We start from the raw sequence: 25,158 nt of genomic DNA, 5'->3' as shown, positions 1-25,158 counted from the left end.
CGCGGAAGTATCGCTACCACCACAAGGAGCAAGCAGTGTTCGAAGAAACACTAAATAAATATTCGTCAATTGGGGCTACATCCATTTTCTCTAAGCGCTCTTGGGAGTTTTGAAAAGCTAGCTTGAAAATTGTGCACAAGACACCAATACTGTTGAGGGAAAGACTCTACTGCTCTTAATGAACGTCCTTGTCAACTGGCTGTTTTGTCATACCAGAGCTTGGCCTCAAGTTACCTGTTTTTTCTTCAATGCCCTCTGGGTGCACTAATTCCTGACAACCTTCGCGTATGCATAACATAATGGAATAAACCAACACTTCACTGTCTTCCTGGGAATCTGACTATCCATTCTTGTCCCACTGAAAGGCGATAGAGTTGTCGGTGGGGCACGCTTATTTCGGAAAGCTGTGCCTGCATATGTTTTCATGTGTCGTGCTTCCGCCAATACTACAAAAAGAGGAGGGGGAGCTTGTGTATATTCCTTACAGACCTTACGCAATGTGTTAAAAATGCGGAGCCCTTGAAAAGACGTTTCACAGTGTTACAGTTTAAGGTCTGACAAGTCTTAACGCCAGATATCAAGGACGGCGTAGTGAAGGCTTTCGAAAACTTCGACTACTTGCTGTTTTTTAGTTTCTACTGCCATAACGCTGTAAAAAGCCGCCTTGCATTTCTATTCCATCTAAAGGCGGCCAGCATGCTCGAGATTTGTTGACTCGTCCTCGAGTTCAGATGTCTAACGCCCTAACCATGGCAACTGCGCGCCAGAGTAATTTTGTTCCACAATCTAGAAATCGTGAAACGTACTTGATATTTTGGAGTGCACTGAAGCGCTACTTTTATGGATTTCATGAAACCGCGCAATGGCTCCGTTATGCGGCGTATCTTGTAGAAGCGTCCGCACGCACGCTTAGGTAAAAATGTACGTATTTTGATGGCGCTCTACTGTCTCTTGTCTCTCTTTGGCACAATGAAATTCAGTTCCTGCGAAAAGAGGCTCAGAAATCATTTTTGCAGAGTATGCTGTCAAGTTTCCTTTCGACGCGATTGAATAGTGAAGCTCAGGAATCTTTTGTCCACTGCAGAGTGTAAGAATAGAAAGGTGTCTCAACGAGAGCTCCGCACGTTGCATAGAAACACTCGTAGTTATCGCCTCTCCGGAAGATGGCGCCAAATGACTTCGATCGCTTTTGGAGTCAGAAACTGCAAAGTATGACAACAAGAAAATGTTGAAATATTTGGAAGTAGGTATTGGGAGGCAATGCGAAGAACTAGTTTGTATATAAAGGTTAGCCAAATGAGTAAATAACCAGAAAATAGGCTGCATATGTTACGGTAGTTCACAATTGTACCAGTCGTTCTAGTGACCTTCAGCGCCTCGGGAAACCTTGAGAATTTCAGCAATTTTATTTGCAGCAGGCAGATAAAATGGGGATATTTGTATTGGTCGTCGTTCTTCTGTATTTTATCAGCCGTCAATGTGAAAAATACTCAAGGGATATAGTCCCCGGAGCGCAAGTTGTCTTAGCAGTAGTTCGAACCAGGCTGACCGATCGTAGTTCTTTCTTGATATCGGGCATAGCTGGACATGCAGATTGTTATAGCTTCTATTTTCGTTATTAAAGGCTAAAAACAAAGTTGATTTAAAATTTTTTGCACATTGTGAAATCACCTGAAACAATTTTATTCGCATGCGGAACAATGGCTTTTGCTTTGAAATGGTTGACATGTTATACTATAGAACTGGCATATATTGCACTCGTGATTAAACTCATGCTATTGTTAGGCCGTATATAATCAGCGTTATTGTCAAAGGGCTACAAACTATGCAATCGGAATAACTGGTGAGCGAAAGAGCATATGTGAGAACTAAAATTGACAAACAGTGCGGAAATTTAATCTTGATCGTTTTTAAAAACTTTTCTAACGCGACCCAGATCAAGTCGGTGGCAGCCCAGCCAATAGCTCAATGGTAAAATCTTTGTCTAAACATCAAACAAATAGCTGAAACGTTATGCTGTCGTGTTTGGTGAGGAGGAGGATATCCGATGGCCCTTTTCCGCAGACGAACGGGTCTTGATTCGTGCATCCATTTGAGGACTGTTAAAGAAAACTTGAAGTTGGGCTATATGGTGCGTTGAGAGAGAGAAAACCTTTATTACACGTAGGAATTTGGGGCGTGCAGGCCCCTGGGTCCCCGCACGATCCCACTGAAATTCAAGTGTTTATGTCCCTGAGGATCATAACACTGGCAGCCTGGTCGGTGGCGATGGTCTGCACGGCCGGGTCCTCCGAACGCAGCAGGGTCTCCCAGTCCTCCCAGGTCTTCAATTGCTCTAGGCCCTGCGGAAGAGGGTCCGCCAGGCAGAGGGAGAGGATTTGGTTTGAAGAGACAAATGGGTCTAGCAAAGGGTACAAGCAGGAGTGCGGAAGGAGGTATGGTAGTGAGAAAGTGTAAGGGGTGAAGGAAGAGTGTGTGTTTGCAGTCTGCGCCATAGTGTTGCGTGTTTAATGTCTAGGGAAGGGGGGGGGGGGGGTGGAGGTAGAGCTGGCGCGAGGCTCTGTAGGCCTGCGTCAGCTTGCTGAACGAGTGCATGCGCTCCTTTGTAAATCCAGGATTGGAGGCCACCTGAGCTCGGTTTAAAGAACCCCGAGCTAAAAGGTTGGCTGCATCGTTTCCTGGATTCCCGGAGTGCGCAGGCACCCATATCAGCTCCTCATGGCGGGGTGGGTGTGCATCGGGCGAGTCCGGTATGCACAAAGCAGGCACATGGACTCGGCCACGTGCAAAGTTTAGAATTGCTGTTTTTGAATCAGTTAAAATGTACTGGGCTTCCGTGCAGGTTATGGCTAATGAAATGGCAGCTTCCTCTGCAGCTTTTGGGGAGGTGCCTGGGGGGAGAGGTAATATGATGAGAGAGGATGAGGAGGAATCCACCACGGCGGCGGTCGCTTCATCACCCGTGCATGCAGCGTCCACACATACGGCGTCCGACTCACCGCCATAATATCAATGGAGCGCCTTTGTACGGGCCCTGCGGTGTTGATCATGGTAGGATGGATGCATATTTTTTGGGAGTGGCTTGATAAGTAGTCCTTGGTGGATATGTCGAGGTATGGAGAGAAGGTGGGGTCGTTAGCCGGTATCCTGATTCCAAGAGAGTCTAGGATATACCGTCCAGTGGATGTTTGCGTGAGTCTGATGTATTGAGCCTATCAGTGGGCCTCCATGAGCTCCCCAATCGTGTTGTGTAGAGCCAGGCCCAGCAATCTGTCTGTGGGTGTGTTGAGGGGAAGATGAAGTGCGACCTTGTATGCCTTGCGAATCAAGAAAGTTGATGAAAGGTAATAGCCCACTAGTAGACACACACAACTGAGAAGTCTTAGTAATACTCTCTATTTTGGATGACATGATTACGGGTGGATATACACCAACATGTCAGGCCACTTTATGGGCCAGACAAGCAACCGACACCGACAACAGCACAAAATGTTTCCTCTCCTGAAGAAAAATATTTATTGTTCTTTTTCAGATGTATGGATCTGCCAGTGCGCTATAATATTTATTCGTGTTCTTGAGGACATCGTCGACGAGCTTGTGAAGAAAGAGATGGTACTTTAGCATCGCAATAAAGTGCTCCTATGGAGGTGTTTTTGTGCCTATGTGAATTGACAATCATGGCACTACAGTTGTTGGCACCACGTCCTTCGCTAGGAAGCAGTCACAATCGGCTTCCTCGAAGAATGATTCCGTTTTCTCAACGGTAGCGTCTCCTGATTAGCGTCACCTGACAACAAATGGCAGAAATACTGTTAATCCGAAGTAGTGCACAGTTCATGCCTTGTCCTCCCATTATTTCTGTGGCGCAGTGCATTATTGTTCCGTTTTCGATCGTCGATGAAGAGGTTCGAATCCAATTCTTACAATATATTTACTGTACTCTTGTTTATTACAATTGGCAACCATAAAGTAAATCACAGACATATTTATTGGCAGTACTTTCCCTTTTCGGTTGCAATATAGGATGCGGATTATTATAAGTATTCGTAAAATCCGTTACCTTTAGATTGCGTTCAGAGACAGTTGTGCGTTGGAATCTCAGTTTAACTCGCTGACATACAGCCAGTGAGCAAGAAGTTTCTGGACCCTACCGTTGAGAGTTCTGAATGAAGCTTCCTCGAAATATATTCTCACACGAGCAGAGGAAGAACATTGCTAGAATGCCCGACACTGACGCTCAATACAAGTTCCTCGACTTGGCAGCAGCTTTTTGCCTAGTAACTCTCTGCCGCATACAGAATTTCCAGTTCTGTGAAAGGAGACCTACAGAAATGCTGTATGCAGACTGTACGGCACTGTTTTTGTGTCGGTAAGTCTGTACGGAGACACTCAGGAATGCTGTTTAAAGAGGCAGTTAAAAGGTTGGCTGCCTCGTTTCCTGGATTCCCGGAGTGATCTGAAATGTTTCAGGTACGATAGCTTATTGCTATTAATAGTATTAATACTTATTACATATGTACGTTACTTGTCAACATTTCTGGCTTGGTTTTTCTTCTCCCTTATAACTGGTAAACGTTTGCTGTAGAAGCCCCCTTCATATACTGAAATTCTACACTTCAAGCCGTTCTTGGAAGATCATTGTTGGAAGAGTGGAGCAGAATCGGGAGTAATACAATCTGCAACCCTACAGCAGCAGTTTTTCATCATCTACATTCAATAACTGCAGGACATGCGATTTTTCGCGGTATTTGGTCTGGCCAAAAATTATAACCCCTCTATCTCAGCGAGGAAAACCATGCACAGTTGCAGATGCTTTAGAGGTGTAGTTGCTGAATGTGACAGCGCTACTTACTCAACCGCTCTCTTTGTAAACAGACTTGACTGCTCCTGTGCACATCATTTTTTCACATCGACAGGTACGACTTCAGCTATCTCTTCTCTAACCTGCTCCACCAAGCTGAGCACACCTAGGTTCTCGCTAGCTTATGCTACTGCGCCGCAGAGCAAGATTCTTGGCTAAAGTATTTGATATCCGAGGTGTAATTGTTCCAGGTTTTCGTATTTTATGACACTAACTTCATCAGCTCGCAGGAATACAATAAGATGAAACGAAATATTTCAGTCTATATATAAGCCTTTTGCAACGAACATACATAAAATCAGTTCAAAGATGGAAGTTCATTAAGTCTGGAATTAACAGCAGCTGGACTGTGCTGACCTCAGCGTCCCTTTATGATTAAAGCGCAACACACCGACCAAAGAATGAAGATGGAAGACGTTTCCGCTTCCTCACCGAAGCGTTGTTCACAATGTGGCAGGACGTAGTTCCGTCGTTCTTTTAACGTGGTTCATGAGCGAACCAAGGCATCTTGCGTGAATTAGAGGCAAATTCCTGTCATTTGGTTGAGCATATGTGCAGTCTGGATGATCAATGGCTCAAAGCAGAGCCGCGACATCTCCGCCTCCGCCCAGATTATTTTCAGTGTGGAACAACTTGGAACCTGCCATACAGTTTTCTGTTGAAGAGGAGATCAAGGGCAGCCTTACCTCTTTGGATGTGCTCGCCTACCGATGTCCTCGCCTAGCATCTATCGAAAACCCAAGCACACTGGCCGTTACCTTCATTTCAACTCTGTACATCCTTATTCCCCAAAAAGTTCTGTTGTTTTGTTTCATTTCATTTGTATATCCTTAAAGACCCCTTTTGAGGGGCATTGCATAAGAGGTGGATACAAATTTTGGATGAGATGGTACAACGTCATGTGTTATGTTGATAAATAGCTGCAGGCTTTTCGTGCGAAGATTATTGGACAGGTTGTTGTTACAATCTCTTTGGGAAGGCCATTCCAGTCCGCAGCCGCGCGTAAAAAAATGAGTTTGCGAAGGTGACGGTTGCCCATATGGCAACATGTAACGTTAAATCACACATCCCTTTGTCAGCCATTCTAAGGATTCAACAGCACCATTCCGTTCAGCTATATATAACCGAAATTTAACAACTAGTACGCGCCTCACCAAGGCGAATAGGTTCGAATCTTTGCCAGCTGTGACGGCTGTGACGCCTCATTTGTTACAGTGATCCGCTTCTCAGGCTAATGCAGCAATTTCCCGCGGCACTCTAGTTCACACAGATGCGATGCTACCATGTATCATCGTGGTCTTTTTCTTTTTGTCGTACTTGTTTCCTTCATTTTAGGTTTTGATAAATTATTTTACTTTTATTTTTCTTTGAGATGTTTATTTTCAAGTACAGATTCATTGCTTCACTGTCTCTATCACGACAGCTCAGAGCATCACGAATTCACCAGTCCACAAAATCAACACAGAACGCGCTTTCTGGACTTTTCGAGCAACGCGCCCTTCTCGCAATCCTCAGATCTTTGGTTCAATTTCCAGCATCAGGTAAGTGAAGAAAATTTTCTTTAGAACTTAGTTAATATTTTATGGGAAGCTTCCTGATGCGTTTTGCATGAATCCTATAAATTGTTCGTGCCTTTGTTTTTGACTGCGAGACAATGTAGGCCGAGAAGCACTTGCGAATTTGGCACTGGTTGCTCACCGTCCTTTGTGATGTCGTTAGAGCCTTTCTTGACCAATCCGATGCATTAGAAAACACGCATAGTGCGGCGACGTCAGGTATTGTTGCTGATGTATATATATAAATTTGAACGAGCGTATAGTCTACGAGTGCAAGGCAAACGTTGTTTTTTTTTTGTCTATACTGTGGGCATTGACAGGATGTAGTCTCATGGTGATTACCAGGACTAAGAACATTAAATGCAAAGCGGAAGAAAAAACAACTGAACATATATAGCACTGGGACATCTCTTTAAATATAATACCTTACGTTTTCAAGGAAAAAAGCATTTCTACCCGAAATAAAGAAAGGAAAAGTGCCAGCTAGTTCTCTCTCTCCACTACAAAGCGGGCATGTTAGTATTGAGGTAGATGCCTCTGATAAATCAGACGTAACACAAAGCAAACAAAAACCACGACACTGGCGAAGTGGGTTACATGGTGCTCATTTGCAGATGTCGCAAAAGTGTCTGACTTGAATAAATTCTTAATAATGGAGAACTGGCAGTCTGCCAATCGTCCTCATAAATGCAGCTGCGCAAAAAAATAAACGTAGAAATTCAGGAGGATAAAAGTGCCTTTATGGAATGAATTTCACATTTCTGAGCAGCAGAAAAAATATACTACGCCTGTAAATATGAAACTAAAATATTTTGTGCACCGAATACAACAGCCTCCCTAGCCATTCACCTATCGACGGTCATCACCAGTACACCCAGAAATTGCACTTCCTTTTTGAGAACATATAGTCCTTCATGCCGCAATCAAAACTGCGCATGAAGCGCACTGAATTCCTCAGCGCTGCATTCACGACGTCACCTCCTCGGCGGTCGCCGCAGTGGCTCATGGTCCAGATAACGTAGAACAGCTGCCAGTTGTCATATCTTTCACTGAGGTAGACTGTCGAGTCGAAGCCTTCGATAAGTGCCTTGCGGTACAGATCGAAGAGCGGGCCGAGGAGCGCCGACTCGTAAATCAGCTCCGTCAGCACCGTGGCGTCGCCGTACACACCCAAGGTATCATTGTGCACTGATCGGAAGCACTCCGTGACATAGGCAAGGTGCTGGTCATGTGCATCCTGAAAGAGGGACAACACAAGCGTTCGCGGCAAAGCACGTGGAGCTCGGAGCACTTTGGATAGCACATGGAATAAGGTGGGTTTTTATATCTCGCTACGTTAAACAAGAGCACGATAGTCTAAAGCCAGTTTACAATTGGTGCCTCTATCCGGTAAAGTGAAATGCGCGCAGGATATTTATAACGCAGAAAGAAAGAAATCTGCTTTTCTGCTTCCACGGTGACATATGAGTAAGGGCAAATGTAATTCGCGCCAGTTCTGAGAAATAATGCAACCTCCTAATACCCTTCGAGTCACCGCATTAAGAACATTGATCGTAAGTTGTGTCCGATTTAGAATATCTACAGCATGAATGACGGTGATCACATGACCGCCATGGCACAGACATGCACGACGACTGCTTTCTAAGCAGTCTAAGCTAACCCATCGCACAATCCTGAGGTGAGCTATTGAAAGGATGACATGGGTTGGACCCAAATTCGTTGTATAACTCATCCCCACAAATTTTAAGGGTGTGAGTTTCTGAGTTCTCTTCACATAGGTGAACTACGCTTACGATATTTGCAAACCGAATTAGGTAATTACTCGTTACGTTGTTGATGTCTATCATGGAGAGAGAAATAGATGCCTGGCCGTGGAAGATGATTTTTGATGAAGGCAAAATGAAAGGCTGCCGTGTGCTGTGCTATGCCAGTCCACGTTAATGAACTCCAGGTGGCTGAAATTTCCTACCTCCTCCACTGTGACGTCAGCCATCGTCTGATACGCTTTCGGATTCTTAAACACCGAAAATAAATTCCGAGAGTACTCCAGAATCTGCAGCGGAGAAAGGCGAAAGCCTGCGCATTGCTGATGCACACGGTACATCGCGCTCGCCTTGTCGAACACGACCACCGTGCCGTTGCATGCATCGGAGTTCACTGGCCTTCTATAATTAATTTGCAGGAAAGAAAAGACAGTATCTCTCACTCGCTGAATCTCGTTGACACGTCGCGCGGAAAAATCTCGCCAACGCGAGAATTTCACCATGAGTCTATGACGGATCGCGCCTTAAAGAGAACATCATGTGGTGCTGAATGCGACACAATTGCAGCCAACCATTTTCGTGCTTTTTGGCATCCTTACTGTCATTTGGGCTATATTACCTTGGGATATGGAATGACAATTCGCGTGTAAGTCATCGGCGCTAAAAGAAACCGTGGTTAGTTTTTTTTCTCAAACTTCTTGCATGCCTTATCCGCCTTCACCCATCACTCACCTCGCCTCCTTATTCCTAGGCTGTTCCTCCTCCCTCTCTCTAAACGTAGCACCGCTCACCTTTGGCTTTTCTCCACCAGTTACCATCCCGGCCTCGGCGGCAGCTTTTCGGTGTAGGCGAAAAGCAAGGCGTCCGTGTGCTGTGCGATGTCAGTGCACGTTAAAGAACCCCAGGTGGTCGAAATTTCCGGAGTCCTCCACTACGGCGTCTCTCATAGCCTGAGTTGCTTTGGGACGTTAAACCCCACAAACCAAACCAAACCAAACCATTTCGTCTCACCTCTAAACGTTCATCCTTTGCGCGGAAAATAGCACAGGCTGTTTTTGGAGGGGGAGCTTCTTCACGTAGGAATTGCAAAATTTCACCCGCACGCCCATAGAAAATATTACCTGGACTTATCAATGGAGTGTAGTTTAAGAAGTCCTTCACCGACACGTGTTACCTACTCCGTCATTCATCTTAGTCTGTTTTCTCGCCTATATAAAGTGGCTTCGTTTTCGGTCGACGCTCCATGCAGTAAATGAGACTATCATCAAGCCCAAGAAAAAAATCAAAAGCGCTTGTTTTCATCTATGAGGAGCGATATGATACCGAAATTGTTGTGCCCCCTATAAGCGTTCATAAGTTGATATTTTGAGTGTGACGTCTTCCTTTTAGTGGGTGGTTGACTAGTTTATAAAGTTTAATGCCCCAAAGAACCTCCGGAATGAGAGACGCCGTAGAGGAGGGCTCTGGAAATGTCGACCATCGGAAGTTTTTAACATGTTTTGAGATCGCAAATTACATGGGCGCCTTGTTTTTCTTCATCGAGAAGCAGCTGTCGTGGCCGGGAGCCGATCCCGCATCCTTGGACACAGTAGTCGACCGCCCTAACCATTGAACCACCATGGTGGTATCCTTGCTTTAAGTGTGTGTGCTCATATCTATCCAGGAACGCGTATGTTCGGGGTAGGTGACCTCGTTTCTGCACGTGACGAGCAAATCACTGTGGCTTTCGACTGCGCCCTCAGTGGCAACGCCCAGTTATGGCCACTTTACAGTAGACTCCCCTGTTTCAACCGCGATTGCGCGTTTGTTGCGGAGCTGAACTTTATGTAATGTTTTTGTTTTTACCAAAAGGCATTTTGTTTGACCATCTTTTTGAGTAAGATCCAGTGCCCCTCAGCACGCTTTTCAGGGCGTCACCGGCGACCCGTGTTTTTGCCCTGCTTCCGCAGTTGCCATCAGCACTTACCTTACGTCAGAGCAGCCAACTGCCCTTCTAGCCCGAACTCTTGATTAAGGGCTGGAGCTTTGGGGACCAACTTTATGAGAACTCATCGCTTATGTCTGTGTCGCTTTTCATCAGAATGCAAAATAATTGCCTAACCAGTTGGCGACATCCCAAGCATCACCTGGCCATAAAGGAACTCGTGGTCGTCTCAAGTCATTCGCGTTTGAAAGGTGTGGTGCTGTCTGTCTCTCTGAGGATTAGCCTGCCTTTAACAACATCACCCGCAAGGGTGTTTCCCGCTGTCCCACACCGAAAATACACTGAACTGCCTCCAGGACGCTAAATATGTCAAGTAACGACCAAACTTCGGCGCACAGGAAAATTTCATTACGCTAAGAAGACAAGAATACCGCGCAACTGCAACTGCGGCCTCCTCTAACTTCTGCACCTCGGCTTCCTCTAAGAAATATCACGTAACCGCATTTGTTGCCGGGGAGGAAGAGTTGAAAATTGATAATTTTATTTGCTTCTGCCAGCAATTTGCTGCTCGCACATTTTATTATGCTATCACTTTAACTCTAGCAGAATATGTTCCGATCATGGTGTCTGTGTGCCAGTGCCAGGCATACGCATGCAGCTTTGGATTTTGACCCGGATGATTGACACTGACAAGGATTATGGTGAGCAAAGCAAGTACTCCAGGGGGCGAGATCACGTTCAAGATCTCATCGCTATACTTCCCGATTGCGTACAAGGCCCCGCAGAGGCACAGATTCAATGTAGTCCTACCGGCTTAGCATTTTAAGCTTATGATTCGTCAAAATGCGCTACATCGCCCACAAGTACGTTATTAGCTTGTTCTGGAATAGTCGAACGTAGTGTATGAATTCACACGGACAAGCCCGGAGTTAATTTCTACTACATTAACGGGACTTAAGGTTGCTTCAAACTCGATAGCATTAAGGACTTGTTTCTCCAAGAAGTCTAATGCCAGATTTGTTACCGAAAAATCATGGGGGGCGGTGATTTCCATGTTGTAGGAGACCACGAGACCGCCTAACATCGAGTTGCTTGTTGTGTGTTAGGTTTAATGGTGCATAAGCAGCTCAGGGTATCATGTGCCAAACACATTTTTGTAAGTGGAGTACAATATTTATCCTACAAATTCTCTAAATTATTTGCTTCATATAGAAAGTTAATAACATATGACAGATTGGCAAATAAAATTCCTCTTATTAGGAATGGTGGATGGAAGGGAATATGTTAATCGTAAAATTGAATAATCTTTTTTTTGCGTGTCAAGCCGTGTGCTCAAACATAAAATGCGACTTACGGCAAATTTCCCTTCACGTTGTTTGCATATACGTTTGTTTTCTTTTCTCAACAGACTGTCGCATGTCATGTGTATGTAGCTAATTCGAAGATTGCATATTATCACTGTCGTGAAGCGTTCCTGATGTTACGATTACCATTTCAACAAATCAGTTTCACCAACTGGAGTTTATTGTTTACTTCACTAATCCATGAAGCCGGCCATTCTTCCTTTAGAACATCGAGTTGCTTTAGTTAGGTTTGCTTTAGTTTAATGTCCCAAAGTCACTTAGGCAATGTACACCTGACGTTCTCTAAAGTTCATTGACTTCGAACAGCACACGGCTGTATTGTATTTAGCCTCCATCGCAAAGCGGCTGCCTCCGTCGGCATTCGATCGCGCATCTTTGAAAACAAAGGACTAGTACCTGAACTACTACACTACGGTGGGGCTTGAAAATCGATTAGGCTGGAGTCGGTAAATGTAAAGAGTGAGATAGGAACCGAAGCCAGGATTCTTCTACCCTAGTTGAAGCCTGCTACGCCACGGCCACTATGTTCTACTGATAGGTTAGAGTGGGACTTTATATCCATGTTCTTTCTTTTCTAAGCACCTTCAATCCTTGACGTCTCTCAGGGCTGGGCCATTACGTTACCTACGAAGGACAGTCAGTATCGTAGCAGCTAATATATAGCGCTGGTGGAATTGCGCAAAGTGCATAGTGAATGACTGTGCCCTATCCAAAACGCGTGAGATAATACGGACAAAAATTAGGCGGAGATAGAATAACTGACTGGAATGCGCATACACGTTAACTAGTATCCGCAAAGAGAGCCCGACATGAAAGCCATTAATGTGTTGCATCGTATGCTTGACAGCGGACACTAAATGTTTTCTTTCACCAGAACTTGTTGAGATAGCGGCAGTTCACCCCAGACCGCTGGCGTAGAAGCTCCAGTGTAGCGCATCATAGGGACAACGCATTCGACACAGAGACACAGGCCTCATGGTCATAAAAATAGAGCCGATGGAAAGAAGACGTATATAATAAGGAGCGTGATAACCTTCAGCATTGCTCTAATATGACACGAACGATTCCTTAAAACATTGCAACGTTATGTCGTAGTGCGAGGAACCATACAAAACCGAAGGAACGCAGCCCCATTTGCAGCAAAGAGACCTTGCGTACTCGCTTTTTTCCTTAATATTGCTTTGACGCTTCATAGGCAATTCGTTTTTTATTTTATGGCTTCTCGCATTTCATTATACTTCGGCGATGCTGCAAAACAACCCGCTTACTTTTGGAGCTTTGTGCATTACCTAGGATGGGACGAAGCGCAGCATGCATATTTTGCTTTTCCGCGTTTTGTTGCGATACCATAATTGTAGTTTTAAATCTCTCGATAATTACTACGTTAAATCTTTCACTTTCTTGTTCAATAAGCGGTCTCGAGCACGTATCGGAGATACGGTTTGACTACACCGTTCAAGTATAAATAAGAAACGTATTAAGGAATACAAACAGCGGTTCATGAGATATGCAGTAAGCGCGAATAAAATAACATTTCTTTGACACAATTTTTACTGGTCCAGATGTGTTACGGTACCATTTTTGGATGGCAGGTGTTCAATAGCCCAGCATAGAACAATGTGCGCCTTTGGGAGGCACGGTACCTATTTCGATACTTTCCAGTCGTAAAACGTATTGCCAGATATTTGCAGAATGATACTACAATGCACAAGGATCATACTAGTGCAATGAATATTTCAGTGTGGGAAATTGCAGATGATCTTAGTGAACGCATTTTAAACAACATATCCCTAGGATTTGAGTGAGATGCTTAAAGGGAGAAACATGGGGATGCTGAATTTCCATTGGGACTATGTCAAATCACGGGAGTGGATTGTTCTGAAGCAGATTACCTTCCAGGAGTAAGGCCCGTTAGGTCGCGGTAAAAGAGCCCGGACAAGTGGCGCAGACAAGAGGGCTGTCATCACAGGTTCTGTCCCTTCAGCGCCTTTGGCCATAAGAGCCACCAGACCATGGGGGACAATGAGCAGGTTCCTGGCGCGGTCGTAGCTTACCTGTTGGGATGTAATGGAAACAGCTGTTGACGAACAATGTGTTTTTGCACGAGTCTCGTTTCGCATACAAATCACTGTCCCAAATGCACGCTACTATCACTTCTACACATTTAGAATAGAACGGTTTGGCTATGCCGTACCAAATTGGTTCATCATCATCAGCATCATCATCATCAGCCTGACTATGCCCAATGCAGGGCGAAGGCCTCTCCCAAATTTCTCCACTTAACCCGGTTGTGTGCTAGCTGCGTTCACTTGACCCTTGCGAACTTCTTAACCTCATTCGCCCACCTAACTTTCTGCCGCCCCCTGCTGCGCTTTCCTTCCCTTGGAATCCAGTTTGTTACCCCAAGCGACCATCGTTTATCCTCTCTTCGCTATACATGTCCTGCCCATGTCCATTTCTATATACTTTCCACTAGAATGTCGGTAACTTGAGTTATTTCAAAATAACGGCTTGAGGGGCTAGTTGGTGCATCATCGTATTCAGATATGTGGCGCAAACAAACACAAACACAGGAGAAGATACACACCACACGCGCACACTACCAACTGTAAGAAGAACCGGAAAACACTTCCTCTTCTACACTCAGGCACGTCTCAACTTCCTCTTCTCATTTTCCTCTTCTTTGCCCAGGGGGAAAATGGCACTCTCTTCCTCACAGACCTTAACCTTGTCCAATAATGGCGGTGACCAATCTCTTCTTCCTCTTCTTCTATTCTTCCTCTTCTTTCCCAAGGGAATATTGACACTTTCTTCCTCTCAGCCCGAAAACATCAACCAAACATGACAGTCACAAAATCTATACTGTCTTGTAAATCCACACCTCGCTTTGCCCAGCAACTCCTACCACGCTTGATGCGATGCGGCTGGTTTCCCGGGTATGATTGTGTGTGGGGTGGCAGAGTCTTTGCTTCAAAAAATGAAAGGGAAAAAAAGATCGCCAGATATGTTGAGGAATAAACGACCACAAGTGATCCCCTATATACATAGAGTTGCACACTGCCTGAAAAAGGTGGCTAGTAGGTCTGAGGTGCCAGTTGTGTTTTCTGCCCCCAATAAACTGGGTGGGTTATGTGCAATAATAGGGAGAAAAAACAAAGGCCAATGCGATAAGAAGCATGTTAAGAGTTTTATTAGATGTCGGGTGGGGGTGATTTATGAGGTTCCTCTGACGTGCGGTAATCTATATATTGGGCAGACAGGAAGATGTATTAATGATAGAATGAGGGAACATGAGAAGTCTATAGAAAATGGCAAAGGGTCAAATTTAGCCTTGCACTGCCAAAATTGCAAGTGTGAGCCGTTGTTTAGTAGGCTAAACATATTAGGCAAGAGTCGGGATAAGATGGCACGCGAAATTTTAGAGGCGTATTGGATAAAGAAGAAAGATGAGAGATGCATTAGTGAAGCTTCGTTGAGTTTACGTAGAAAAGAATTTAATTTTATTGAGCAATCCTCCTGAGTTATGCAAAGAACGAGATTATTATCGGGCCTCTAGCTGTTATTCTTGGCCTAAAGTTGTTATTCTTGGACTCATCTTACGTTTTGGGGCCATGGGAGTTTACAGAATTTTTCCCCTCAAGTAAATGGGCCTCGTGGCTTCTTAGATGTTGGCAAGATAAAGTTTCTCATTACATAGGGACTACTTAAGTTATGGGGTGTAGATGGACATGTCCTACTGTATGTGTGGTGGTGTTTTTACTGAATGACTTGTGACTTTGTGGTGATATTTGCCTGTCCAGCGTGGTAGGAGTTGCTGGGCAAAGCAGAGGTGTGGATTTACAAGACAGTATATATTTTGTGACTGTCATGTTTGGTTGATGTTTTCGGGCTGAGAGGAAGAAAGTGTCAATATTCCCTTGGGAAAGAAGAGGAAGAATAGAAGAAGAGGAAGAAGAGATTGGTCACCGCCATGTTTGGACAAGGTTAAGGTCTGCGAGTAAGAGAGTGCCATTTTCCCCCTGGGCAAAGAAGTGGAAAATGAGAAGAAGAGGAAGTTGAGACGTGCCTGAGTGTAGAAGAGGAAGTGTTTTCCGGGTCTTCTTACAGTTGGTAGTGTGCGCGTGTGGTGTGTATCTTCTCCTGTGTTTGTGTTTGTTTGCACCACATATCTGAATACGTTGAGTTATTTCTCTGACCCACTCTACAGGCTTCCTATCTCTTAATGTTACCCCTACCATTTTGCATTCCGTAGCCCTCTACGTTGTCGCCAACTTAAGTAGAACCCTCTTGGTTAGCCTCCACGTTTCGGCCCCATAGGTGAGTACAGGTAAGATGCAACTGTTGTGTATACTTTCCTCTTGAGCGATACAGGTAAGCTGCTAGTCATAATCTGCGAGTGCTTGCCAAATGCGCTCCATCCCAATCTTATTCTTCTTGTTATTTACTTTTCATGGTTCGGATCTGCGGTTACTACCTGTCCTAAGTAGACATATTCGCTTACTACTTCCAGTACTTCGCTACCTAATGCAAACTGCTGTTCCTTCCCGAGACTGTTGAACATTACCTTAGTCTTCTGCATGATTTTCAAGCCTACCCCTCTATTTTTTCTGTCTAGGTCATCAATCATTATTTGCAGTTCATCCCCCGAGGTGCTTAGCAAGCAACTCGGGTCAGCACCTGCTAACCAAATAGGTTAGCAGCTAGGTGCATTTTAGTGACCAGCAATTTAATGCCTGGTAAACAACTTCAAAGCCGATTAGCCAACAAAAGAATAAGAAATAACTGTATCTTAAAATCCATGACTTTCATCTGAAGATAGGTGAAGCAAGGGATTCAAGCGCAACAAGACCTAAAGACCTGTTCGAATGTATGAAGATAATTCTTGGCTTCGCTCTTGCCAGCTCCTTAGTTCCGACTTAGGAATTTGCCTCTAAGTAAAAGGAAATCGACTGAGACTCTAATGTTATTCTCAGAGCCCTTTTGCTGCATTCATGTTTTGAAAACATTAAATGCAATCACGTAATATGAGACAGGTATATATTTGAAAGAAATGTTAAAGCGAGGAGCTTGTTGCAGTTTTGTTTTGAAAGAAATTATAATATATTTAAACGAAACAAAACAGTGTAACAGGTATTTCTATGAATAAGTGTCTTCCATAGCGCGTATATTTTGTGCCGCAGTAAATTTTGGAATTAAACGGGGTTAATGCTCCCAAAAGAAACCCTAACTACATGCAACCGGCGGGTATGAGCAATGGGAAAGGAGCGAAAGCGATCACAGGCACTCTCCGTCAAAAGGCTAGAGGACGAGGAGCACGCTTCTATTGAAATGTGATAATTGGTCTTACGTGTTTCTTTCTTTTCTCAAGTGTATGGTTTGTGCTATATTACATATTGTAAATGGCGAAAAAGTGACTATTCCACAAGTTAACTGCCTTGAACTACGCTTCGTCGCCACTAGCGGTGTTGTTTTAGTATCAGTGAAGCTCTTAAGTTCCCTTGAGGAAGGGTCAATAGTTTAATTGGCCGCCAACATATCGGTTGCAAGACCAGTAATCAATGACGAGCAATGCAGAATGGCACTGACTGGAGTGTTTGATATTTTAACTATCAACAACGTGTTAAGTTTAATAAGAACTCCTGCTGCCAAGATATAATTGTACCGCATTGGAAGTTCTACTGAACAGTACGTCTTTGGACCGTTAGAAATTTTTCTTGACGCATATCAAGAGTTTCTGGGGAGGGGGGAGGGGGAGGGGGTTCTGCTAGAGCTGTAAAAGCCGTGTCTTTTCTTCTATTCCGTAGTTTGTGTGGACAGCTGTCATTTCATTGTTATAAAATACAATGCCAAACCTTTCTTCCCAAACCAGGTGATTTCCGACAGTTTGCTGTAAGAATGTGCTTCCTAATTTAAGGATTTAAAATATAACTTTACTGGGCATTGTAATTTTTACTGTTTTTTGTATCAATTCAAAGGATGGCTATAATTTAGGCGTTCCAGTATTGGTGTCCGCTACACTTTACTTCACTAAGTGTTGGCTAATAATGTTTACGATATATGGTGTAATGGAAAATAATTTATCCTTTCTTTATCTAGCCAGTACACCAGTCGTCATGAGTCGCGTTATATCTACTTGGAATCTATGCTTGTTTGATTTTGAATTTAAATGATCGGTTTTTTCACTAGAAACAATATTTCCTTCCCACGAAGGGGCTTCCCACTACCTGTTCAGCATGACGGCATATCAGCTCATTAGCCTAGGGTCAGCTGACGCTTTACGGACGTTGCCAAGTTTTCATTGCCGAGTAATGCACCAATTTCATACCATTGTCCCTTTCGCGCAGTAGGCAATGTCTTTCATAGTGTGTTCATGAGCGATAATTATTGTTTTTGTTTCGTGTTTTAGATTGCCAGCGAAGAGTGTTATAAATTTTTCTAGGTATGCGCAGGCGTATTGCTGTTTAATTATGGGACGTTTTTTCGTTGTACGATTCCGTTCAGTTGTAAGGTCTCTCTCTATTCCTGTCCTAAAGCTGCGTTTTCCGCCGAACTAAACAGTGTGAAACATGGTACAAACTAACAAGCCAAACACAAAGTACTTTTAAAGGCACGAGCACTGTGGTGTGCTGCGAAACTGGCCATCATTTACCACTGCATCTCAGAAAGCCAGCCTGCGCTTTTCTTCGACGGAAAAACGTTTGCGGCAGTTTTGCGAAAAACACTGAATGCTGTTTATGCTGCTTGTTGAACCGTATGCTAGTCAACGCTTCGTTTCCTTTGGAGCGGAACGGTTTAAAGACTGTGTGGAATTGTTAATAAATATATTCATGAAAGTACTGATTGCCGCCACGTGTGAGGTCCCACTATTTAATATCAATACGCTATTGACAGTTGTGAAAAAACTACTGCTGAACATTTACGTTACGTGAAACAGAAAATTAGGAGGGTGCCTAAGCTTCGTCTTAACAGGAATTGCGAACGCGCGGTTTATGAATCCACGCTGGTTTAGAGAAAATGCATATACTTTGACAAGGAATCCGAAGAGGAACCTTCAGATATCACTGCCTCATCACACACATCAAGGTGGAGCTAATGTACCCACTCTATAATGCCTTAGTGTGTCCCCACCCAAGTTGATCGTCGGTGGCAGCCTGTTCAATGTAGAGAAAATACAAAAGTGACGCTTTGGAAGAATAGTGACTCAACTGGTGTTTTTGTCGCTTTGTGTTGTCATACCATTTCGCTTGATATCTAGCATCTACCTACTAGTCAAGATGGAGGGCCGTTAGTGACTTGAATTCGAACCCATGACCTAAATACAGCCTTTGTTAAGAGTTTAGAGTGCAACGGGCCTGCTTCTAGAGGTTTTCTTGAGGTTCTTTCCCATTCATGAATGCCCTGCACATTATAGAGTTTACGACGGAAACTCTGAACTTGAAAATATATAAGACACTCAGTATGAATTACCATCCACACGGTATAACTCAGAAGAAAATTATTTAGATTCTAAATCTTTGTGAAACAGTGTTTTTCAATATTATGTCGTCATTTATAAGTGTAGTTTTCAGAGAAGTGAGAAGAATACTGCCTCTTTCAACTTATCAAAACCCAGCCAAATAAATATATCATGGAATAAAATGCGAGCGTAAGCATTCTCTTACTTTCCAAATGTCCACCCCATTTATTCCCATCACTGTTAAAATGAACGGCAGCGCATCGCCGGAAAGAGCTATATACGCTTTCGCGTAATAGCTAACATTTCATATATAGGTTGAATATGGGCTGGCTAATGCAAAAACTTTGAGTAGCTTCTTCTACGCAACTTGCATTCAAATTTCCTTATTATTGAAGACGCCGCGCCCCCAAATCAAAACTGCATTCTAAAAATATGATAGCACAAATATTTATATTTTGCTGGAGGATTCGGTTTTCTGTTTCTAAACACCTCGCAGGAGATACAGCAGAGAGTGCTCAACATTGCAATTAAGTATAGTGAACTTCTTTGTTTCACATATCCTTCTGTTTTGCGCCTTATAACCTATTATTTCTGGCTTGAAGTAAATATTGCCGCAATTATTGCTCGGTACGGGATGCGTCCCTGAGCCATGTTACATATTACCAACATACCTTCCAGGAGTATATCGACGACATCTGGCCGCTCGCCGAGAGATCACCTATTCCCAAAAGCTTAACGCGAACGGCCTGCAGCTGCTGGAGGTACGCTGGCCTCCTCTTTTCTTGTAGATTGGGGCTCTCTCCTTCTTCATGCCTGGATACGAAAAGTTTTTTGAGGCTAACACCTTTATTGGTTCAGCAGAGTTATCTAGATCTGAACGTTCGCGAGATATGTTCGCAATATTCTGCGGGATATTAGCCATGTTCTCTCTTGCATTAAAAAAAAATTTCTAGAGGGCACTTAGAACAACAAACCCGCGATGAGGCGAAAGCCATTATAGCGTAGCCCACCAATGCGGTACCTCTATCTCCTCCTCTTCTTTCATTCCCACCTTCCTCCCTTCCTTTACGGAGTGGTAAATGTGTCCGCGGACAACTTGACAGATATTACGCCTTTTTATCCTGTAAATCAATTTCAAACGCTTCTGATGCCTACAGTACTAACGTTATTGTTGTTGCGACTATAGGAAGAAGGAAACGAAGATGCATGGACTTGGTACCGAATCTGGAGCTCAGCCACCTTCACTAGAGAAGAAAGAAAACTATGGGGGCGAAGGAAGGAAGGACGGAAAAACTTTATTTAGCCCTATAATATTTTGGCGGCTTTTCGGGCATCTTCAGAGATGTCTGCTTGTTGCATCCACTAGAGTCTTCTCCGTCGACTAAGTCCATTTCTACAGAATGCTTTATTTATTTATTTATTACAGAGTCCTGCAGCGCCCGAAGGCATTATTGCAGGGGTGGATATGACAAATATCAACACTAGAAAGGCCAGAATTACAATAAAAATACATAAAAATCAAGAAAATAACAAGACAAAAGTGATAATGCGGAATCAACGTAAGCATCGAAAGAGAGCATTTGTGCGACTAATAAAGTGATAAAAATACTCAACAAAGTGATGAAGAAAACACGCGCAAGAGAACTAAGCGCCACGTCACACATCTGATAAAAATGCCCTAAATTATCCGTGCAGCACTCAGTGATGCCAGCTGGCAGTCTGTTCCACTCATTGATTGCGAGTGGAAAGAAAGAGGTTTTAAACACATCTGTCCGGCATTTTATTTCTCGGATCTTCCACTGATGATCAAGTCTAGATAAAAAGTCAGGTTGAAGCAGGTACCGGTTTTTGCCAATGCTGAGCTTTCCAAAATAAATGCGATACATGATTTGCAATCTGAAGTGTTTTCTGCGGTAAGCTAAAGATTCCCAACCAAGATTGGTTTTAATAGACGTGACACTAGATGAAAAGTTGTAATTGCTTGACACAAACCTGGCAGCATTATTTTGGACGCGTTCGAACATGTCAGATAAGTATGTAAACAGCGTATCCCATGCAGTACAAGCATATTCAAGAACTGGTCTTATGCAAGTGAAATACAGGAGCTGCTTGACATTTGACTGCGCTTTCTTGAAATGACGCTTTAAAAATTAAACATTCTGCAGGCTTTCGATGCAATATGCTTGAATTTTCTCGTCCACGTAAGGTTAGATGTGAAATATACGCCAAGATACTTATATTCAGAAAATATTTGAAGGGGAACATTATTTAATCAGTAACAGGTATGTAGAGGGGAACGCTTACGAGTGAACGAGACAAGTTTTCATTTTGAAATATTCAAAGACGTTTGCCATTTTGAGCACCAGTGCTGGATAGAATTGCAGTCTCGCTGAAGTTTCAATGCGTCAAAACGTTCCACAGCATCGTAAAGCACATAGTCGTCAACATATAGCCGAACTTGGCGGGTGAGGTCGAGAACAATATCATTAATAAAAATGAGAAAAAGAAGGGGTCCAAGGACAGACCCCTGGGGAACACCTGAGGAGACGTTTAAGGAATCTGAATGAAAACCATTTATTAGAGCACGCTGCATGTGGTCCTGGAGATGTATGAAGCCAGTCGATGATATTGGGATGCAGACTAAGATAACGTAACTTAAGTGATTATAGCACGTTAGCTACAGAATCAAAGGCTTTTTTAAAGTCCAGAAACTAAACAATAAATTTGATATCCGTGATCAAAAGAGGAAAACAGATCATTACTGAAATGAAGTAACAGGGTGGTACCGGAAAAATCCATTCTAAAGCCATGCTGAACTGGCGTAAAGAAGTCATGAGGGTGAAGGTGTTTCATGACTGCGCTGTAAATTATTTGTTCCAATTGCTAGTCAGAAGAATGGGTCGGTAATTAACAACAGACCGCTTTTATGCACTGGGACAAGATTAGCATTTTTCCAGTCATTTGGCAAACATGCCGAGTTAAGCGATGCTTGGAACAAGGGGACTAAATAATGAGCAATATCATTCACGCATGATTTTAAAACGAAGGTAATAATAATAATAATAATTGATTCACAGGAAGGGAAAGGCGCAGTATCTGTCACACTTGCTATGTGGACACCTGAACCGCGCCGTAAGGAAAGGGCTGAAGGTGGGAGGGAAAGTGGATAGAGAGAAGGAGGAGCCGTAGTGGAGGGCTACGGAGTAATTTCGACCACCTGGGGATCTTTAACGTGCGCTATCGCACAGCACACGCACGCCACTTCGTTTCGCCTCCATCGAAACGCAGCCGCCGTGGTCGGGTTCGAACCCGGGAACTCCGGGCAGTAGTCGGGCGTCTTACGACTGCACCACCCCGGCGGGGCTAAAACGAATGTAGGTACACCATCAAGGCCACAGGCGGAGGCGGTCCGGATGTTACTAAGACGTTTTAAAATACCCTGGTAAGTAAAAAACAATTCCACCATGGTTTCGGTGTTCGGAAGTTCGGAGTGTTCGGAAGTTCTCCGATGTACTCTGGCGCATATGCAGACTGAAAATATTAATACGTGGCAAGGTTAGTGCATGAAGGTTTGTCTAGGATGACGGAGCGCACAAAGCACAGAATCACAGCAGCGTCAACCTTCTTCTAGCGCTAAACGTTGCTACCACTTTGTGGTCTTCTGTGTCACTGTTTCTGATCGTTGTCTTCTTTAACGTCCAGCGATGCATGGCATATATGTCACATTACCCCCCCACTAAACACGAAAAGCAGAGTCCCGGTGCGCACTAGGTGGAACTACTGCAGGGGTATTACGACTTTATTCTGGCGACATGACCAATCTCGGTGCGTGGCATAGAGGGCTGTCGCGGCGGATGTACAGGGGCAACCTCGTATGTCACAGGAGTGACTGGCCGTAAAACACGGTAGGGTCCGGCGTAGCGTGGCAAGAGCTTCTCACACAGCCCAACTTTACGAGCGGGAGTACAGAGCAAGACGAGAGAGCCCGGAGAGTAGTGGACATTCCAGTGGCGAGAATCATGGCGCCATTTTTGAGAATTTTGGAAGGAGGCCAGTCGTCGGCGAGCAATAACACGGGATAGAAGATAAAACAATGAGTAGCCCATTGTGTCGTGACGAGAGAAATTGTACGCGAACGTTACAAAAGGCAAATTAATATAATAGTCCCGGTGATCATCCGAGACATACATAGACAGCATGTCCGTGAAGTGCGGTTGAGGCGTTCGGTGAGGCCGTTCGTTTGTGGATGGTAAGCGGTGGTAAAATAGTGCTTAATGGAGCAGTACCGAAGAATTTCGTCGACTACCAGAGCAAGAAAGAACGGCCACGGTCAGTGAGCAGCTGGCGTGGAGCACCATGGAGCAGGATGACGTCGTGGAGAAGAAACGCACCCACATCAGTTGCACAGCTGGTGGGTATCGCTCGGGTGACTGCAATCAATTTATTCCCCGACGCAGAAAGTGGAAAAGACCCGGGGAGGTCAAGTCCAACTCGGAAAAAAGGGTCTACTGGGATTTCAATCGGCTGCAGGGATCCAGCAGGCATAGCCGAGAGCTTCTTCCGTCGCTGACACCGGTGACAAGAAGCAACGTAACGACGAACAGAGCGATAGAGGCCTGGCCAAAAGAAGCGGCGGCGGACACTATCGTACGCACAAGATACGACAAGATGACCCGCTGTGGGTGCGTGGTGCAGCTGTTGAAGAACGGTGGTACGTAGGTGTTCAGGTACTACGAGCAAAAGCTCGGCGCTATCTGGTCGCATATTCCAACGGTATAAGGTGCCGTCGTGGAGCACAAATAAAGCCAGGGTAGCATCAAGGTGATCAGTGCTGAGGCGATTGATTATGCTGCAAAGCTTCGCTGTTCATGGCGAATGTTTGAAAGGTCAGAGATGGCCAACACATATATGTCATCGTCGCACTCGCTCGCAGGTGGGGGATCTACCGGGTTGCGGGACAGGAAATCGGCGTCACCGTGCAGCCGGCCAGACTTGTGGACGACAGAAAAAGTGTATTCCTGAAGGCGGTGGGCCCAACGACCCAGGCGACCAGTAGGGTCCTTCAGCGTAGAAAGCCAGCATGGTGGTCGGTGATGACGGTGAATGGACGGCCAAACAAGTAAGGGCGAAGCTTTCTAATGGCCCACACGAGGGCTAAGCACTCACGGTATGTGATCGAGTAATTTCGTTCAGCCGCAAAAAAGGGGGCGACTGGCATAAGCAAGGCCGCGAGTGCGACCCATCTGCTGCTGGGCGAGTATGGCACCAGTACCGTGACCACTGGCGTCGGTGCGTACCTCCGTTGGTGCCAAAGGATTGAAGTGTGCCAGGATGGGCGGGTTGGTGAGGGATGCAATGAGCGCAGAAAAGGCTTGGGATTGTTCTTGGTCCCAGCAAAATAGAACGTCGTTCTTCAAACGATTGGTGCGTGGACGAGCCGTCTCCGCAAAGTTAGGTGCAAACCGCCGAAAATAGGGCAAAGCCCAAGAAAACTACGCACGTCACTGGTACAACGGGGTGTAGGAAATGCACTTACAGCACGTATTTTGTCTGGATCGGGTTGAAAGCCACGGGCGTCGACCACGTGACCGAGCACATTAAGTTCATGTCGGCCGAAGCTACATTTCTTCGAGTTCAGCTGAAGGCCGTCTTTACGGAAGACGTCAAGAATGGCATCAAGGCGATGGAGATGGCTCTCGAATGTAGAAGAAAATACAATGACGTTATCGAGATAGCACAAGCACGTCGTCCATTTCAAGCCGCGCAGGACAGAGTCCATCATGCGCTCGAATGCTGCGGGCGCATTACACAAGCCGAAAGGCATCACCTTGAATTGATACAGGCCATCGGGAGTGACGAAGGCGGTCTTGTCCCGGTCCCGTTCGTGGACTGCGATCTGCCAATAACCGGAACGAAGATCAATGGAAGAGAAATAGCTGGCACCGTGCAAGCAGTCGAGGACATCATCTATCCTGGGGAGCGGGTAAACGTCTTTGTAATTTTGTTGAAGTGTCGGTAATCAACGCCGAATCTCCAGGTATTGTCCTTCTTTTTACCAAGCATGACAGGCGACGCCCAGGGGCTGCTCGAAGGCTGTATGATGTTTTTTTGCTCACATCTTGTCCACTTCGTCTTGTATAACGTGTCGTTCAGAAATGGCGACTCGATAAGGTCTTCTGCGAATTGGGCGGGCGTCTCCGGTGTCAATATGATGTGTAACGAGGGACGTTTGTC

At 44.7% G+C, this 25,158-nt stretch overlaps 1 protein-coding gene across 1 annotated transcript in view; it reads right to left on the bottom strand.

The window, feature by feature from the left end:
• Window positions 1-6,918: 6,918 nt before the first annotated feature.
• LOC146174519 (uncharacterized) overlaps window positions 6,919-25,158 on the bottom strand; it is a 30,363-nt gene continuing 12,123 nt past the window's right edge. Inside the window, exons 3-5 of the mRNA XM_084584938.1 lie at window positions 19,596-19,737; window positions 13,361-13,522; window positions 6,919-7,654 (exon numbers count right to left, since the gene is read on the bottom strand). Coding sequence (XP_084441064.1) covers window positions 7,280-7,654; window positions 13,361-13,522; window positions 19,596-19,737 — 679 coding nt within the window. The 3' untranslated portion in view covers window positions 6,919-7,279. The remainder of the gene's footprint in view (window positions 7,655-13,360; window positions 13,523-19,595; window positions 19,738-25,158) is intronic.

The sequence above is a fragment of the Amblyomma maculatum genome, chromosome 11 (assembly GCF_055883805.1).
Source record: "Amblyomma maculatum isolate TAMU_Amacu chromosome 11, ASM5588380v1, whole genome shotgun sequence".
Classification (NCBI taxonomy): Eukaryota; Metazoa; Arthropoda; class Arachnida; order Ixodida; family Ixodidae; genus Amblyomma; species Amblyomma maculatum.
This window is presented reverse-complemented; position numbering and strand designations above follow the sequence as displayed.